Source organism: Podarcis filfolensis, assembly GCF_964270895.1.
Source record: "Podarcis filfolensis genome assembly, chromosome: 14".
Lineage (NCBI taxonomy): Eukaryota > Metazoa > Chordata > Lepidosauria > Squamata > Lacertidae > Podarcis > Podarcis filfolensis.
In genome coordinates, this window is record NC_139616.1 from 13,794,134 (window position 1) to 13,811,791 (window position 17,658).

General features: G+C 41.3%; 2 protein-coding genes across 3 annotated transcripts; both read left to right on the forward strand.

Moving 5' to 3' along the window:
* Positions 1 to 2,537: 2,537 nt before the first annotated feature.
* On the forward strand, positions 2,538 to 7,438 carry LOC310748776 (normal mucosa of esophagus-specific gene 1 protein-like). 2 transcript variants are annotated; one of them, XM_083584648.1, is made up of 5 exons: positions 2,538 to 2,684; positions 5,208 to 5,272; positions 6,216 to 6,301; positions 6,515 to 6,575; positions 7,231 to 7,438. In XM_083584648.1, the coding sequence occupies exons 2-5, from the start codon at positions 5,228 to 5,230 to the stop codon at positions 7,300 to 7,302; spliced, it is 264 nt and encodes an 87-aa protein (XP_083440774.1). In that variant the 5' UTR covers positions 2,538 to 2,684; positions 5,208 to 5,227; the 3' UTR covers positions 7,303 to 7,438. The 2 variants fall into 2 exon arrangements, with proteins under 2 accessions (XP_083440774.1, XP_083440775.1); XM_083584649.1 differs by lacking the exon at positions 2,538 to 2,684 and adding an exon at positions 2,744 to 3,107.
* A 7,140-nt stretch (positions 7,439 to 14,578) lies between these two features.
* LOC310749330 (normal mucosa of esophagus-specific gene 1 protein-like) lies at positions 14,579 to 17,365 on the forward strand. The gene is made up of 5 exons (XM_083585985.1): positions 14,579 to 14,663; positions 14,796 to 14,860; positions 15,158 to 15,243; positions 15,431 to 15,488; positions 16,938 to 17,365. Exons 2-5 carry the CDS (start codon positions 14,816 to 14,818, stop codon positions 17,007 to 17,009), a joined length of 261 nt encoding a protein of 86 aa, XP_083442111.1. The 5' UTR covers positions 14,579 to 14,663; positions 14,796 to 14,815; the 3' UTR covers positions 17,010 to 17,365.
* Positions 17,366 to 17,658: the final 293 nt, after the last annotated feature.

Sequence of the window (17,658 nt, forward strand, 5' to 3'; positions counted from 1 at the left end):
ACATTGGCAGGGTTATTTTAATAACCTGCAGTTTACATTTAAATTAGATAATTAAATGAATGAGCAAATTAAATTAATTTGGAGATGCAGAAGCTATTAAAAAAATAAATTTAAGAAACTGCAGAAAGGAAGTAAGTCAAACTTGGAAATGTTAAAATGATTGTAAAAGTAATGAAATGTATAAATTTGAAAAATATAAATAAAAACTTTGAAAAAACCATGAATTAACCTGATATAATTTCCCCTTGTCTCTGATAACTGTTGAAGATCTATAAGATTATACTGGAGTTTTGTGTAAAGGAGTTCAGTATATTATAAGGTGCACTTAGCACATAGGAGAAATAGGACTTTATCAGTTTGGGGTGGATTTCTGGGAGCATTCTTTATTTACTCCATTTATTTTGAACAAAGGAAACAATAATTATAACCCCTTTTGCTGGAAAGGGAGGTTTTGGGTTTGGTTTCATTAGGTATGTATCGGGAATTTTTTTGTGTCTGACGTTTTACAATTTTTTATGTATGCTGTAAGCAGCTCAGAGTGGCTGGCGAAACCCAGCCAGATGGACGGGGTATAAATAATAAAATTATTATTTTCACTAACAGAGATTTGCGGGTTGGGAATAAAAAGTATATAATGGTACAAATATTGGGTTACAATATTAAGATTGGTGCATTATGCGTATGGACTTTTACCAAGGCCAAAGTGAATTGCAAAGCGCTGGTGCTGGGATACAAAGCCCTATACTGTTTGGGACCAGAATACCCGAAGGATTGTCTCACTATGTACCCAGCTGATTAGTGCATCCTGCAGCAGAAGGCATCTTGCAGATAAGCATCCTGAGTAAAGTCAGAATTGGGACTTTTGTGGTGGTGCATACCCTGTGGAACTCCCTTCCATTACATATCAGACAAGCACGTTCTCTCTTGTATTTTCTGGGCCTACCGTATATAAACTGATATATTTTTCTCAGCTGGCATCTGTACTGATCTGAATAATAATAATAATAGTAATATGGTGGTTGTTGCTATTATTAACAACAATTTATTATTTATGCCCTGCCCATCTTCCCTGGGTTTCCTCAGCCACTCCGGGCAGCTCTCAGTAGAATAATAATAATAAAGCGATAAAAACATCAAACATTAAAAACTTCCCCTAAACAGGGCTGTCTTCTAAAAGTCAGATAGTTGTTAATTTCCTTGACATCTGATGGGAGGGCGTTCCACAGGGAGGCCGCAATTAGTTTTATGTATGGTCTGCTGCTGTTTAAAACTGTTTTTATTTTTTTGTGGGGGGTGGGGAGGTAGTGCATGTATATGTTTATATACAGATGTAAATCGTGTACTGATAATATGCCAAAATGTTTTTGTATGTGTAACTGATTTGTATATAAAACTGCTCACATTTTAATTTGATCCTGACTTGTTTTTAGGAGGTAATTTGATTCTTGTTTGATTTTATACCAGTGTTATATATTTGATGTTAGCCGCCCTGAGCGCGGTTTTGGCCGGAGAGGGCGGGATACAAATAAAAGTTTATTGTTATTGTTATTATTATTAATGTTTTTATTATACTGTAAATTGCTTTTGCATGGGAAGTGGAACGATGATGATGATGATAAAATTAGAAAAAAAATCGTGCTTTTTCTTTTTCTCCTTTCTTTTTTTTTGAATTTGTATTTTATTTATTTGTTAACATTCTTATATTACATCTGTAAACGTTGTCATATTACATTACAGGACTTACTATAATATAATTTCCAACATGTGTACAAAAATTATATACAAATTTTATATACCTAGGGAAAAAATGAAACAAACAAAAAGAAAGAAGAAAGAGAAAAAACAGAAACAATTCCCCCCCAAAAAATCATATACATACCAACACACTAGACTTCCTGTCTTTCCCGTTGTATATTCCTTTTTTACAAATGAATGTACTCTTATTGTTGTATTTTTCTTTACATATTATCTAATACATTCCTATATCAATATGTGCTCTTAGTCTTATTTCTCAACTCAGTCTCACTCCAACGTCAATCAAACGCCAGCACAGATAGCGAACCTTTACTGTATTTTTGGACATATGTTTTATATCTATCCCACTTTTCCATAAATTTTTGTTTTGAATTGCCTCTCAGGGTATTTGTTAGCTGCGCCATTTCAGCAAACTCTTGAAGCTTGTAATGCCAGTCTGTTATTGTCGAGGCTTCTTGTTCCTTCCACCCCTTTGCCACCAAAGTCTGAGCTGCGGCCATTGCAAATAAGAATACCTCCCTAAAGGCCTTCGGGATGTCCCTGCCAACAAGGCTTAACAGAAATGCCTCTGGTCTTTTAAAAAAAGTTATTCCAAACATTTTTTTTTCAACCCTCGTAAATTAAGCCCCAGAACACTTTGATCTTCCTCTTTTCAAAGCCACTCAAAAACGGGCATCCCATACTCTGCAGCCCCCATCCCTTAAAATATTATCCTCCCCCTGCAGCAACTTGGCTGGCTTCCTTTTAGCCTATGGAACGCTGCCTCTGCAATTCTCGCTTGCAACATCACCTTGGGACAAGCAGCCTTGCCCGCCTTGGTGTATTGCTCTTTGCATTGCAGGCGGAAAAGAGAGAGACGGACCATTCCACTCCATCGCTTTCCACCACTCCTAGCTGTCAAGGGTCTTAAAAATAAACCACCGGTTCCGGTGAGAGAAGTGAAGAGAACGGGGGGCAGAATTGAGCGTGAAATTGAGCCTGGCAGGCCTAGTCCGCTGGGGGCACAGAGTGTAGATGGCGGCTGCAAAATGGGAGGATGGAGACGGGAATAAAACATGGCAACATCTGTTAAGCGCCAACAACAGCCGTGTGTTTAGGGGCTCCTGGCCTAGTCCTATTCAACGGCCCGCCACGCATCCGGGTTCAAAAGCCTGGCATGCCATAATCCAAGTGGAGCTAAAGAAGCAAAGAGGCGCCGGGCGTCGGTTATTTCCAGGCTGCTTTGGGCCTAGCGCCGGGGTTCCCAACGTGGGGCGCATGCCCCACCAACGGGGGGGGGGCAATTTGATTTGTAAGGGGGGCAATTCGAGAACGAGTTAGACCAAGTGAAGGGCCTGTTAGGCTTCTTCCAGGTGAATAGGAGTTCACTTTTTGAATAATAAGAATTAAATGGCGGGGGGGGGGGGGGGCATCAGGATTTTAGAGATGCTTAGGTGGGGCATGGCCAAAACAAAGGTTGGGAACTACTGGCGTCGCTGGGATGGCGCTAGGTTGGGGGTCTGGCTGTGTAGTTGCTCTGCCCTCCCAGATCTTGGGGGGAGGGTCTGTTTTTATGCCAAGAAACCTTTGCTGAAGAAAGGGGGGGTTACTCATTGTCCTACATTCCCCTTCCTAAAGCAGCCTTTTCTGCAAACCTTTTCATCTCTCCCTCCCTCCCTCCCTCCCTCCCTCCCTCTCTCTCTCTCTCTCTCTCTCTCTCTATATATATATATATATATATATATTTGGGGGGGGGTTGTTGAGATTTAAGGGTGTGTATTTTCTCCGTTGTGTGAAGAGAGGATTTTAGACCCTGTTGATGATATTATTATTATTAATAAAAATAATATATCACCCTATACCCAGAGGTCTCAGGGCGGTTCACAGAAAAGATCAACATAAAAACCACAATATATAAAATAAAATAAAAATTAAAAAGTGTATAATGAAGGCATCAGGTGAACTTCCCTGGGGAGAGCATACCACAGACGGGGAGCCGCTGCAGAGAAGGCCTGATATTGTTTGGGATTAATTGCCTTGGACATAAGAAGAGCACTGCTGGATCAGGGCCCATCCAGACCCTCCAAGTGTCCCTATTTTCCAAGGACAGTCCCGCATTTACAGAAGCCATGTCGGTTTCTGATTTGATCCCCAAATGTCCCGTTTTTCCTTAGGACGTCCTTATTTTCATGGGAGAGATGTTGGAGGGTATGCAGTTATGTGGCCCCTGAGCCAAGGAGATAAGGAGCTATACAGGGAAAGTGTATAGGGAAGCTTTTTAATGTTCGATGTTTTATTATGTTTTTATATATGTTGGAAGCCGCCCAGAGTGGCTCGGGGCAACCCAGTCAGATGGGTGGGGTATAAATATATATATTGGCAGGTTTGGGGTATAAATATATTTACTGGCAGGTTCGGGGTGCAGTTCCTCTACTGCAGGGGTCAGCAACCTTTTTCAGCTGTGGGCCGGTCCACCGTCCCTCAGACCATGTGGTGGGCCCAACTATATTTTGAAAAAAAGAAAAAAAATGAACTAATTCCTATGCCCCACAAATAACCCAGAGATGCATTTTAAATAAAAGGACACATTCTACTCATGTAAAAACACTGATTCCCAGACCACCCGTGGGCCGGATTGAGAAGGGGATTTGGGCCGCATCCGGTCCCTGAACCTTATGTTGCCTACCCCAGCTCTACTCCAGGCTATGTGACTTGGGACACACCCAGCTGTCGAGTGTTGTTGTTGTTGTTTAGTCGTTTAGTCGTGTCCGACTCTTCGTGACCCCATGGACCAGAGCACGCCAGGCACTCCTGTCTTCCACTGCCTCCTGCTGGTAGCTCATGTGGTAGCTTCGAGAACACTGTCCAACCATCTCATCCTCTGTCATTCCCTTCTCCTTGTGCCCTCCATCTTTCCCGACATCAGGGTCTTTTCCAGGGAGTCTTCTCTTCTCATGAGGTGGCCAAAGTATTGGAGCCTCAGCTTCAGGATCTGTCCTTCCAGTGAGCACCCAGGGCTGATTTCCTTCAGAATGGATAGGTTTGATCTTCTTGCAGTCCATGGGACTCTCAAGAGTCTCCTCCAGCACCATAATTCAAAAGCATCAATTCTTCTGTGATCAGCCTTCTTTATGGTCCAGCTCTCACTTCCATACATCGCTACTGGGAAAACCTTAGCTTTAACTATACGGACCTTTGTCGGCAAGGTGATGTCTCTGCTTTTTATGATGCTGTCTAGGTTTGTCATCGCTTAGCAGGCTATATAAAGCGGAAACTGCCTCCTGCTGAATTTCGGAGTGGATCCAAACAGCCAGTTTGTCCTTGTGGGGGAAGCACTAGAACTGACTTATTAAATCTTGGGATGGAGAAGTGTATATAAAAAACTAAAGGGTCAAGCGGTGCATCCCTCTTCCCTGGGTGGTACCCAAAGATGCTTACTGAAGGTATCTCTGGAATTTGGTTTCCCCCTCCAGGTCTGCCCCTGCTTGTTACCATGGCGAATATGGGATTCTTCGAACTGCTGATGAAGAAGAAGGAGGTAAGTTTTAGAGCAGGTGCAGGACTGATGCCTGAGTCTGGGTTATCATCCGTTCCTCTGCATATAAGCATATATGCATACAGTGGCACCTTGGTTCCCAAACGGTGAAAACCCAAAAGTAAGTGTTCTGGTTTGCGAACGTTTTTCAGAAGCTGAATGTCGCGTCCGGCTGTCAACTATTTTTTCTGGAGCGCCTGCACCAATCAGAAGCTGCGCATTGGTTTTCGAACATTTCAGAAGTCAAACGGACTTCCAGAATGGATTAAGTTTGGTGCTTTTGTTTTTGCTATTTATTTTGCGTTTTTGTTTTTGAGGCTTTTTTGGTTCATTTGTTTTTGTGACTGTGTGGAACCGAGTTCAACTATTGATTGATTGATTGATTGATTGATTGATTGATTGATTGACTGATTGTGTGACTGTGGAAATGGATAAAAGTCCCCCAACCAAACAATGACTATCATCAGTGCAGGTAAGAAAAAACAATAATTTTAATTTTTATCATCTACAATACTGTCTTATTTATTTTATAGTACAGTACATTGATTATTGCTTTCATTTTATGGATCAATGGTCCCATTAGATAGTAAAATTCATGTTAAATTGCTGTTTTGGGGGTTGTTTTTAAAAGTCTGGGCCGGATTAACCCTTTTTGCATTACTTTCTATGGGAAAGCACGCCTTGGTTTTGGAATGCTTTGGTTTTGGAATGGACTTCCGGAACGGATTAAGTTTGAGAACCAAGGTACCACTGTATAAGATTCTTCATTGAGCCAAGCAAGGAGAATGCAAGCACTGGGGAGAGAGATTTTCTGAGAGTCATCTCCTCCTCACTTGTCATCCTTTCAAACTCGTCTTTAGAGAAGGGATGGCACTTTATTTAAGTAACACCCATGCTTCACCTTGATGTTGCTAAGTGAAATCCCTGTCTTCCTTCTGTCTTCCAGCTGATTCCTCTGATTGGATTTGTGGGATGTGCTGGATGCTTCGCAATCTATTCCAGCTGGCACTCTCTGAGAAAACCTGATGTAGTGTAAGCAACACAGCCCTTCTTTCATCTTAAATCAGCTACAGGATTTTTTTAATGTGGGGTTGGGAGCTTATTTCCAAGTAGATGTATTTTAAACTGGGCTATAAGGACCAGTTTTGTAAAAGCGATTAAAGCGGAGGGGGAACGCTGTAATAATACAGTTAAATACAAGATGTCATTTCACCATATCTGATCATCAATACATTTCATTTTTAGTTTTAATAAGTCTGGCAACCAAGAACCATGGCAAGATGTGGATTTTACCAAGCCCCAGAAGGTAATGAAAATACTTGACCAAGAAACGAATTGTTATAGTTCCTAAGTATATTGTGGGTTTTCATTCAGAAATATCAGCGATTTTTCATGTAGGCTGATGTGTTAATAGAGTGGCTATACAACTGGTGAACTTTTGCTAAACAATAGAGATTTGGACACAATGCCACCTTTAATGTTTGTAAACTGCAGTGCGATCTCTCTTGACGAAGGATGGTTTTCGTGTGATAAAGTGAAGAAGGGCTTGACTTTGGCTATCTCATGGCCAATATTATTTGAATGGTTTACGTAGTAAAGATCTAGTTTATAATTTTTTAATTACTGCATTTGTTGGTCATTTTATATATATAAAAATGTCTCCAAGCGACGTAATAAGAAGGTAAAATGCAAACAGGAAAAATGTACTGTATTAAAAGCCAAATTTATTTATTTTTTTAAAAAATGAACTATACATTACAAAATTCCTAAATTGCTCATCCAACAATACAGTATGAAGAGCAATGGCTTACTCCATATATAGCTTCCTGTGTAATGAGAATCATGAATGTACAAATTACCCAATATTTTGAGGGGAATTGCTACTAGATAATTGGGGTGGGGGGTGTTTGCATTTTTTAACATGTTGCTCTTTTGTCTCTTTGTCTTGAAATGCCTGGTAGCATATAACGTTAAACCAGCAATGGAAGCCCATAGAAGAGCTGGAGAAAGTAAGAAAAATAACAAAGGGATGAGATGTCATTGCTTTGAAGCATGGAGTTCAGTGAGCTATATTCTATCCATTTGTGAACTTTAAAAAGAGTCGGCTTATTTTTCTCTGAAATAATACTGTAATTTACATTTTCAATAAACTTGGAGTTTCTGTTTAAAGTTAGGTCAGCAAACAGAATTTCTTTTTTGGTTAACAGGGGCAAAGATCAATCCTACCATGGTTGCAATCTATTATTATTATTATTATTATTATTATTATTATTATTATTATTATTATACTGTGGAGCAGGGGCTCTTAAATTAGTTCTCTAACTTCAGCTGATTGAGTCTCTTTAATCTTTTCTTCGGAGAAATATCTGGATTTCTTTCCACCTGCCTTTGTGTTGATACACTTTCCTTTTTGGAAAATACTTAAAAAGAACAAATTCCATTCTCCCAGTTTTTTTCCACGTAAGATAAGAAAATGCACAATCACAAAATGCACAAAAATCGATTTACCCCAAAACTGCTTCTAGTCCCTGGAAGGAGCTTTCTATTTCAACCCACGGAACGTTTCCTTGAGGAGTTTAATAACAGCCACGAGAAATGGGGACAATTTTTGTCAGGACTGCAAGAGCGGAGGAAAGGCGTTGCTTTCATAGTCTGCTTTTCCTCTTAGTTGCTTAATGGTGCACAGAATTCTCCGTCTCCACATTTTATCCACACAACAACACTGAGACACCACAACCAACCCAAGATGATGTACGGCTGATGGCTCATGCCCAGTTCCACTTGTTCCATGCCTTGAAAGCAAACCACATAACCAGCTGGAAAATCAGCCTTTCAGGAGTCCTTAAGCACCTGCTTCTGTTTAATAAGAAAAACTGGCCCAGTCCTCTCTGCAGAAGCTATTAAAACAACCCAAAGAAATGTGATGCATAGGCAAAAAAGGATTAGTTCACTCCCTTTCTTGTAAGTCCTAAGTGGAGTTCATTTATTTAGCAAAGCTAAGCAGGGTCTGGTATGGTTTCAGATTGGATGGGGAACCGTGTGTTGAGATTTCTGCATCGCAAGAAGTTGGACTACATGACCCCTGAAGTCCCTTCCGACTCTCTATAATTTTATATCCCTTCTTCTCCCCAAATTGGGATTCAAGGCAGCTCCCAGTGTTTAAAGCATCATATAGGTAAAGGGACCCCTGACCATTAGGTCCAGTCGTGGCCGACTCTGGGGTTGCGGCGCTCATCTCGCTTTATTGGCCAAGGGAGCTGGCGTACAGCTTCCGGGTCATGTGGCCAGCATGACTAAGCCGCTTCTGGCGAACCAGAGCAGCGCACGGAAATGCCGTTTACCTTCCCGCTGGAGTGGTACCTATTTATCTACTTGCACTTTGACGTGCTTTTGAACTGCTAGGTTGGCAGGAGCAGGGACCGAGCAACAGGAGCTCACCCTGTCGCGGGGATTCAAACTGCCGACCTTCTGATCGGCAAGCCCTAGGCTCTGTGGTTTAACCCACAGCGCCACCCGCATCATACAAAGTAATAAAAAAACAAGCTAGTTTCAAACAATAATCAAAATGCATCAGAAGCACATTTAGAACTGCCAGGCAGAAAGGTTCCTTTTTAACCAGGCATTTGATTGATTTTGATATGCCCTTTTTAAATGGGGGTGGGGGTGGGGGGGTATTGGGTTGTTTTATATTTTGATTTTATTCTGTGAACTGCCCTAAGACCTCCAGGTATATAAATTCAAATAATAATAAATAATAAGTCCAAACGATTTCCTGCTTCTCCCATGGTTTCCTGTTTGCCCCACCATATTCCACAGGAAAACCTGCTCTTTAGTGCCGAATCGGAGCGAACATCAATCTGTGGGAAATGCAGTTGACATTTGCTCCGATTCAGCAGTAAAGAATGGGTTTCTCCTGGGCAAATTGATGGGAAAAGCTGAAGTCTGGATGAGCTCTGCATGGGGATTCACACCCTGGTCTGACAGGTCCTAGTCCAACATCTGCCCAATCTTGATTACTGCTTTGACCAAAATTGCCTTGCCACCGCTACTGGTATTTGGTTTAATTGGATCCAAAGCCTATTTATTGAGCACATAGCTGAATTTATATTAGAAACAAATATGTCCTTGTGGCTCAGAGCTCATATTCAACAGCAACATCAAGTCAGTGCTGAGATAAAACATACCAGTAATCCAAACATACAGAAAATAGTCTACAAATTCAGCATGTGTACATTTTGAATCGGGGAATTCTTGGCACCTGGTTTTTATTTTTATTTTTTTGCTGCCTTCTTTCTAGGTGGTAGTTTCCCCAATACATTGCTCATTTTTCTGCACTCTTTTTTTTTATTCTCATGTGTTTTTTTATGCAGTTCAGAGCATGTTAGTGGGAAAGTCACAGGCTTGAGAGCCGAACGACATGTTTATGTGTGGGAGATCTATTCTCCTGACAAGTTGATTTTTACTTCAGTGAAAATATACAGGGCATCAACATTTGATCAGAGAAGGAAGGAATCTCCTCCGCCCCCCCCCTCCAGCAACAACCACTTGACCACAAGAGTCTGGGGATGGGGTCTTTTCTCGTCCTTTCTGTCAAGGTGAGATTTCCCCCGCCTGGCCATTTATTTATTTTTTAGAAGATATTTATTAAGATTTTCCATTTTATACAAACCAAGAAAAGAAAAAAAGGGAAAAAATTAAAAAGAAAAAATATTAAAAACACATAAATTTCATATCTTATTTTTCAATAACATATTTCCCTGACCTCCTCATACCTCCCCTTCTTGTATTCCAGTTCAAATTGTTCATCCAGCAAATCCTTATCTCATAGCATTACAGCTAAAAGCCTTATTTTCTATCCATCTTCTTAAATTATTGTAACTTATACTTTTACTTATATACAAAAAAGAACTATTTTTTCATATTCTTTTATACCATTACAGCTGATAACCCCTTAATTTCAATCCAACATCACTCAATATTCCTTAATATTACAATATTTTTGCAAATAGTCTTTGAATTTCTTCCATTCTTCTTCTGCCGATTCTTCTCCCTGGTCACGGATTCTGCCAGTCAATTCTGCCAATCCCATGAAGTCAATCAACTTCGTCTGCCATTCTTCCAGAGTGGGTAGATCTTGCGTCTTCCAATACTTTGCGATGAGTATTCTTGCTGCTGTTGTAGCATACATAAAGAAAGTTCTATCCTTTTTTAACACCAATTGGCCGACCATGCCCAAGAGAAAGGCCTCTGGTTTCTTCACAAAGGTATATTTAAATACCTTTTTCAATTCATTATAAATCATTTCCCAGAAAACCTTAATCCTAGGGCACGTCCACCAAAGGTGAAAAAATGTACCTTCATTTTCTTTACATTTCCAACATTTATTATCGGGCAAATGGTAAATTTTTGCAAGCTTGACTGGGGTCATGTACCACCTATATATCATTTTCATAATATTTTCTCTTAAGGCATTACATGCCGTAAATTTCATACCTATGGTCCACAACTGTTCCCAGTCAGCAAACATAATGTTATGTCCAACATCTTGTGCCCATTTTATCATAGCAGATTTAACCGTTTCATCCTGAGTATTCCATTTCAACAGCAAGTTATACATTATTGATAGTATCTTAGTTTTGGGTTCTAAAAGTTCTGTTTCTAGTTTGGATTTTTCCACCTGGAAGCCAATTTTCTTGTCCAAATTGTAAGCCTCCATTATCTGAAAATAATGAAGCCAGTCTCGCACTTTATCTTTTAGTTTCTCAAAACTCTGCAATTTCAATTTGTCACCTTCTTGTTCCAAAATCTCCCAATATTTTGGCCACTTGGCCTCCATACTGAGCTTTTTCTGAGCCTTCGCTTCCATCGGTGATAACCACCTTGGGGTTTTATTTTCAAGTAAATCTTTATATCTTGTCCAGACATTAAACAATGCTCTTCTGACAATATGGTTTTTAAATGCTTTATGAGCTTTAACCTTGTCATACCACAGATATGCATGCCATCCAAAAACATTGTTAAAACCTTCTAGATCCAAAATGTCTGTGTTCTCAAGAAGTAGCCAATCTTTCAACCAGCAGAACGCTGCTGATTCATAATAAAGTTTAAAGCCATTTCTGAGGGGCTTCATTCTCTCCCCACCTGTGAAAATGTGCTCTCTCCATTAATGTACATTAGCTGTATACAGGTGTGGAACTTCACATTCAAATTATACAGGGGTCAGCAAACCTTTTCAGTAGGGTCCCTCAGACCTTGTGGGGGGCCGGACTATATTTTGGAGGAAAAAATTGAACGAATTCCTATGCCCCACAAATAACCCAGAGATGCATTTTAAATAAAAGCAAACATCCTACTCATGTAAACATGCCAGCCAGGCCCCACAGATAACCCAGAGATGCATTTTAAATAAAAGGACACATTCTACTCATGTAAAAACAAGCTGATTCCCGGACCGTCTGTGGGCCGGATTTAGAAGGGCCTTAGTTTGCCTACACATGACATACATGCAGTGGCGTAGCGTGGGTTGTCAGCACCCGGGGCAAGGCAAGTAATTTGCGCCCCCTAACCCGTGGATTTGCGCCCCCTAACCCGTGGATTTGCCCTAACCCCAGATGTTGCGCCCGGTGCGGCCGGCCCCCCCTGCACCCCCCACGCTACGCCACTGCATACATGATCTTAGAAAATAATGTAACCTCTCACGAACCACCCACTTTCCATATTGTGTGACCCCACCCACCTTTTACCGCACCTTGCAGGGTCATTTAGCACAGAATGACATTATAAACAAAGGAGATACAGCATTGTATTCTGTAGGTAAAAGGTAAAGGACCCCTGGATGGTTAAGTCCAGTCAAAGGCGACTATGGGGTTGCGGCGCTCATCTCACTTTCAGGCCAAGGGAGCCTGTGTTTGTCCACAGACAGCTTTCTGGGTCATGTGGCCAGCAGGACTAAACCGCTTCTAGCGCAACGTGACAGAAACCAGAGCACACGGAAACACCGTTTCCCTTCCCGCCTCAGCGGTACCTATTTATCTACTTGCACTAGTGTGCTTTCAAACTGCTAGGTTGGCAGGAGATGGGAAAGGGCAACGGGAGCTCTGTTGTGGGGATTCGAACCACCGACCTTCCGATCAGCAAGCCTGAAAGGCTCAGTGGTTTAGACCACAGCACCACCTGCGTATTCTGTATTCTGTACAGTATGCCCCAAGAGCAGCTATTGTGTTTGTAGAAAATGCCAGTAGAGTACAGCCTTGCAACAGAAAAGGACCTCAGTGTAGATTGGGGAAATATGGAGGAGCCATTACCTAAGCGCCAGCACAGAATGACTGTCACTAAGACATGGGTGGCCAACTCCCAAGAGACTGCGATCTACTCACAGGGTTAAAAACTGGCAGTGATCTACCCCATTTGGGGGGGTTCAGGTCAAAGTTGTTGAGCTTCTTTGGGGGGAGCCAGTGACCTACCGGTGATCTAACCACAACCGTCCAGTGATCTACTGGTAGATCACGATCTACCTGTTGGACGTGCCTGCACTAAGAGACCTAAAATAAATAAATAAAGATTCATCCTGCAATTGTGTCATGCTTTATGATGAATGTCTCAAGCACTAGCAAAACAGGCACTGTTATACCTCTGAAGTAGGGGAAACTCTGGCATGCAGGCACACAGCCCAAAATGGGTATGAGACAATGGGCCCTTTTGCACGGCACAGATTCATGGAGGGCAAGGCTATCGATGACTTTTTTTCCCTGGTGGCTATGCTCTGCCTCCATAGGTAGAGGCAGGAAGCCTCTGAACAACAATTGCTGAAAACCGCAGGAGGGGAGATAACTGTCACTCAAATCCTGTTTGTGTGCTCAGTGGGAAACTGTTTTAACTGCTATAACAAGGGGGTCTCTGGGTCGTCCCCCTCTTTATATTTTCCCTTCTACACGGGTTCTGTTTCTCTTTTTCTTCTCCCCTCTTTTATTTACCTCTCACAATGTTTAGTGCACATATAATTATGCTTTTGAACTTTCAATAAAGATGTTAAAATAAAATATCTCCAGGCAATCTAATGATCTCTAGGCAATTTCTCCAACTAAGAAAGCTCTTTCCATACTTTTTAAAAATTTTATTTATGCTTTTCAGGTTTATAGGTTTCACTAATTTTACAATTACTTTAACATTTCAAAACTTGACCTCCTTCCCCCTCTTTCTGCAGTTCCTTAAATTTATTTTTCATATCTTCTGCATATCCAAATTAACTTAATTTGCTCAGTTTTTCATCTACTTTATTTAATATATACGCTTAAGAAACGGCAGGTTATTAATAATCCTGCCAATGTTCTTATCTGTTTACAACTGATCTGTAAATATTCAATAAACCATTTCCATTCTTTTATTAAAAGTTTGTTATCTTGATTTTTTATTCTTCCAGCAAGTTTTGCCATTTTACCAGTAAGTTTCGATATAGCTCTTTCCAGACTATTAGTCAATTTTTAAAAACTGGCTTATAAACCTTGCCGGGGGAGGATAATTGCACTTGAGACTTGGGCGGCACACACCGTGCATTTCAAAGCACAGGGCTTCCTCCGAAGAAACCTGGGAATTGTGCTTGCGACTATGGGGTTGCGGCGCTCATCTCGCTTTCAGGCCAAGGGAGCCATTGTTTGTCCACAGACAGCTTTTCGGGTCATGTGGCCAGCAGGACTAAACCACTTCTGGCGCAACAGGACACTGTGACGGAAACCAGAGCGCACAGAAACGCCGTTTACCTTCCTGCCGGAAGGTATCTACTTGCACTTTGACGTGCTTTCGAACTGCTAGGTTGGCAGGAGCTGGGACAGAGCAACGGGAGCTCACCCAGTCGCATGGATTCGAACCGCCAACCTTCTGATCAGCAAACCAAAGAGGCTCAGTGGTTTAGACCACAGCACCACCCGCATCCCTTATAATGTGAATGGTGCCAGTGTTGCAAGCCTTAGGGGCGGAAGTAATGCACATTTATTATGATGATTATTTTACATCCCTAGATCTCAGGCCGGTTCACAAATGTAAAATCACAATATCAACAAAACCAACGTGCCTATTAATTTAATGGAGGGGCAGGTAATCTAAGTGTCCCATTCCTTCCTGCAACAAGGGACACTTCATCTCCCTCCGGTTACCGGGGTGGAAATCAGGCTCCCTCCTGTGGTGGCGCAGCTGCGCAAATCCAGCAGGGGGCGCCCCACCCCTGCGCAACGCGCAACCCATTGGCAGGATCCCGGTGCGGTTCCTGCGCTGGGTGTCTCGTCCGGACTACGTGACTTGGGCCACATCCAGCCCTTTGGGCGTTAGCGGGCTATATAAAGGGGAAGCTACGTCCTGCTGAACTTCAGTGCGGATCCAGCCAGCCAGGTTATCATTGCGGGTGCGTATGTGTTGCACCTGAACGGACGTATTAAATCGGGAAAGGGGAGTGCCAAGGGATGCGGGCGCCTCTCCCCCTGAGTGGTACCCAGGATGCTGACTGATGCTGATGGACCTTGCTTTTTTCTCCCAGGTGTGCGCCTGCTTCTCACCATGGCGAACAAGGGATTCTTCCAGCTGCTGATGAAGAAGAAGGAAGTAAGTTTGAGAGCGGCAGATGCAGGGATGGTGGTGCCAGACGGATGGAGTCTGGCCAAAGAGAAGCAGGAGCATCCTTGGGATGGACGGAGAAGACCTTCTCCTTGTGAGGAGGCGCTGGGAAAAGAGGCTTTTGGCTAAGCATCTGCCCCTCCTCCCTCGCCATCCTTTCCAAGCGCATCTTTGGAGAGCAGAGACGGAGCTTAACTTTTAAGGATTTGCTTATGCATCGCCCAGACCTTACTAAATTATTGGGGGGGGGTGGAGAAATACCCCTGACTTTCTCCTGTCTTCCAGCTTATTCCTCTGATCGGGTTTGTGAGTTTTGCTGGATTCGGAGCCACCTTCGCCGGCTGGAACGCGCTGAGAAAACCCGATTTAATGTAAGCTCATTCTTCCTTCAGCTTAGCTGAACTTTGAATTCGGGAGTTTTATTTCCAAGTAGATGTGTTTTAAACGGGGCTATAAGATCCTGTTTCGTAGAAATGCTCTAATTTTTTATTTAAAGAAACCTTTGAAAATACAATTAATTACAGGATGTCATTTCTGATCATGACATTTCATTTTTAGTTTAAGCAAGTCTGACCCAGAACCGTGGCAATATGTGGATCCTACCAAACCCCAGAAGGTAATGAAAATACTTGACCAAGAAATGAATTATTATAGAGTATTTAGTCCCTAAGTAAACGGTGGGGTTTTATACAGAACTATTAGCCGGGTGTGTGGGGTGTGTTGTTGTTTTTTAAAGAATTGCTAATGTGTCAACAGAATGGTAGTATATAGAGAAGCATTGAGTTAAAGTATTAACTCAGGCACTGTTTGCACCTGCGTTTCAAAATTCTGCAACTTATTTTGAGTGGAAATTTTGGTTATGTAAAGCGTAAACTAATTTGTAAATTACTAGCCTCATAATAATTTTTCCATAAGCCTTGTTTGAGCAAAAGAATCTTGCACCAGCCGAAAACAAAAGAAGAACATTAAAATTGATTGGAATTTTTTGCTTTTGTTGCTTTTATTAAAATTTTCTCATAAATTTAAACTGCTCTGGCAACATAGTATTTTTTTTTTTTGTAATATAATTTAGTATTCTATCAGCTTCCAAAAATTTTGAGTCACTTCTCCATTAAGAAAATGACCAAGGTGCCGGCTCCTTCTTCCTTTAAAATAGAGGACACAATCCAGAAAAAAATAAGCACCACATAGCATGCACTTTGCTCTTTCCCACTCTTTTATTTTACTAAGGCTGCAATCCTAATCCCTCTTACATGAGAATAAACCTCATTAAAATGCAAGAAGACATACTTCTGCATAGACAAGGATAGAATTGCACTGTGAGAATGCTCTCTAACATTAATGCTACTCAGAATAGATTCATTTATGTCAGTGAATCTACTTGTGAGTATGACCTAGGTGGAAATCACCCTTTAGCCAAATATACTCTTTTGTTTTTATTATGCTCTGAGCAATTTGTTCTTTTATTTTGTACAATTGGTGGCTTTTGGCTAAATAATAAAGATCTGGACCCAATGCCACATTTAATGTTTGTGAACTGCAACGTGATCGTTCTTGATGAAGGGCAGTTTAAAAGTGTGATAAATCATGCTCATAATCATGACAGAGATTTACATTCCGGTGCTATTTTTCTAGAAAAAAACGGGTGCCGGAACTCACCATGAACACCTCCCTTGCTCTCTTATAATGGCAATGGCTGAAAGAAAGCTTTACATCTAGTAAATATATAGTTTATACGATGACGATTAAGTGCATTTATTTGTCCCTTAATACAAATAGTCTCAAAGTGACTTAGCAACAAGATAAAATAGAAACAGGTAAAATAAATTAAAATCCAGATTTTTAAAGGAGTACTATGCAAAATGTTCAACTGCTCATCCGAATAATACGATAAGAAGGACGATGGCTTGCTTCTACGGTTAGCTGCCCATGTAATGAAAATCATGAATGTACAACATAACCAGTATTTGGGGAGAAATTGCTACGTGATAAGCTTTGAGTTTGGGTTGGGTTTGTTTTAACACTTTGCTCTTTCCCCCTGTTTTTGTCTTAAAATGCCTGGTAGCATCTAACAATCAACCAGCAATGGAAGCCCATAGAAGAGCTGGAGACGGTTCGAGAAATGACGAAGCGATGAGGTGTCACCCCCTCCAAACAACACTCTATGAATCTAGTGGAATCATTTCTGCACAAACTAGATTATCGAAACCAGTGTGCGGAAATGCTTCTGCTACATTTTTAGGGTCTCCCTCCAATTTTTTGGACTCTGGATTAAGGACTTTTACTGTTGGCCTTAGTAAGTTACCGTGTATATATCCACACAGTCCAAAAATAGAGGTTGGCTCACACTTGTGACAGCCACGTTTGCTTTGAAGCACTGTGTCCGGCGATCTATATGCTATCCCCTTGTGAACTTTGAAAAGAATTGTCTTATTTTTCTCCGAAATAAAGCTGTAATATATATTTTCAATAAACCTGGAATCGGTATTTGAAGTTAGTACAGTAAATGGAATTTCCTTTTCGGTTTGTAGGGGGTGTACACAGCTTTCACCTTGAGCAAACATACCATAATATGCTCAGGAAAGTTCAGGATTTGGTCTGGTAGCTCTTATACTGTTTCCATTGGTCATGCAAACACAGCCTAGAGCTAGGAAGCTAAGCACACTTACCCAGAAATGTGTTCTAACCAGTGCTTTTTGAACTATATGCGATTTGAACTATAAAATGGTGATTTTCTTGGGTCAAAATGAGAGTACCCCTAAACATTTTTTAAGGAAAAAAGCACT

Bases quoted from the DNA above. Each gene is read 5' to 3' on its own strand.
- LOC310748776 (XM_083584648.1), top strand. From the start codon at position 5,228: ATGGCGAATATGGGATTCTTCGAACTGCTGATGAAGAAGAAGGAG. The intron at 5,273-6,215 runs GTAAGTTTTAGA...TCTGTCTTCCAG, and splicing joins TGCTGATGAAGAAGAAGGAG to CTGATTCCTCTGATTGGATT. The intron at 6,576-7,230 runs GTAATGAAAATA...AATGCCTGGTAG, and splicing joins ATTTTACCAAGCCCCAGAAG to CATATAACGTTAAACCAGCA.
- LOC310749330 (XM_083585985.1), top strand. From the start codon at position 14,816: ATGGCGAACAAGGGATTCTTCCAGCTGCTGATGAAGAAGAAGGAA. The intron at 14,861-15,157 runs GTAAGTTTGAGA...CCTGTCTTCCAG, and splicing joins TGCTGATGAAGAAGAAGGAA to CTTATTCCTCTGATCGGGTT. The intron at 15,244-15,430 runs GTAAGCTCATTC...TTTCATTTTTAG, and splicing joins CTGAGAAAACCCGATTTAAT to TTTAAGCAAGTCTGACCCAG.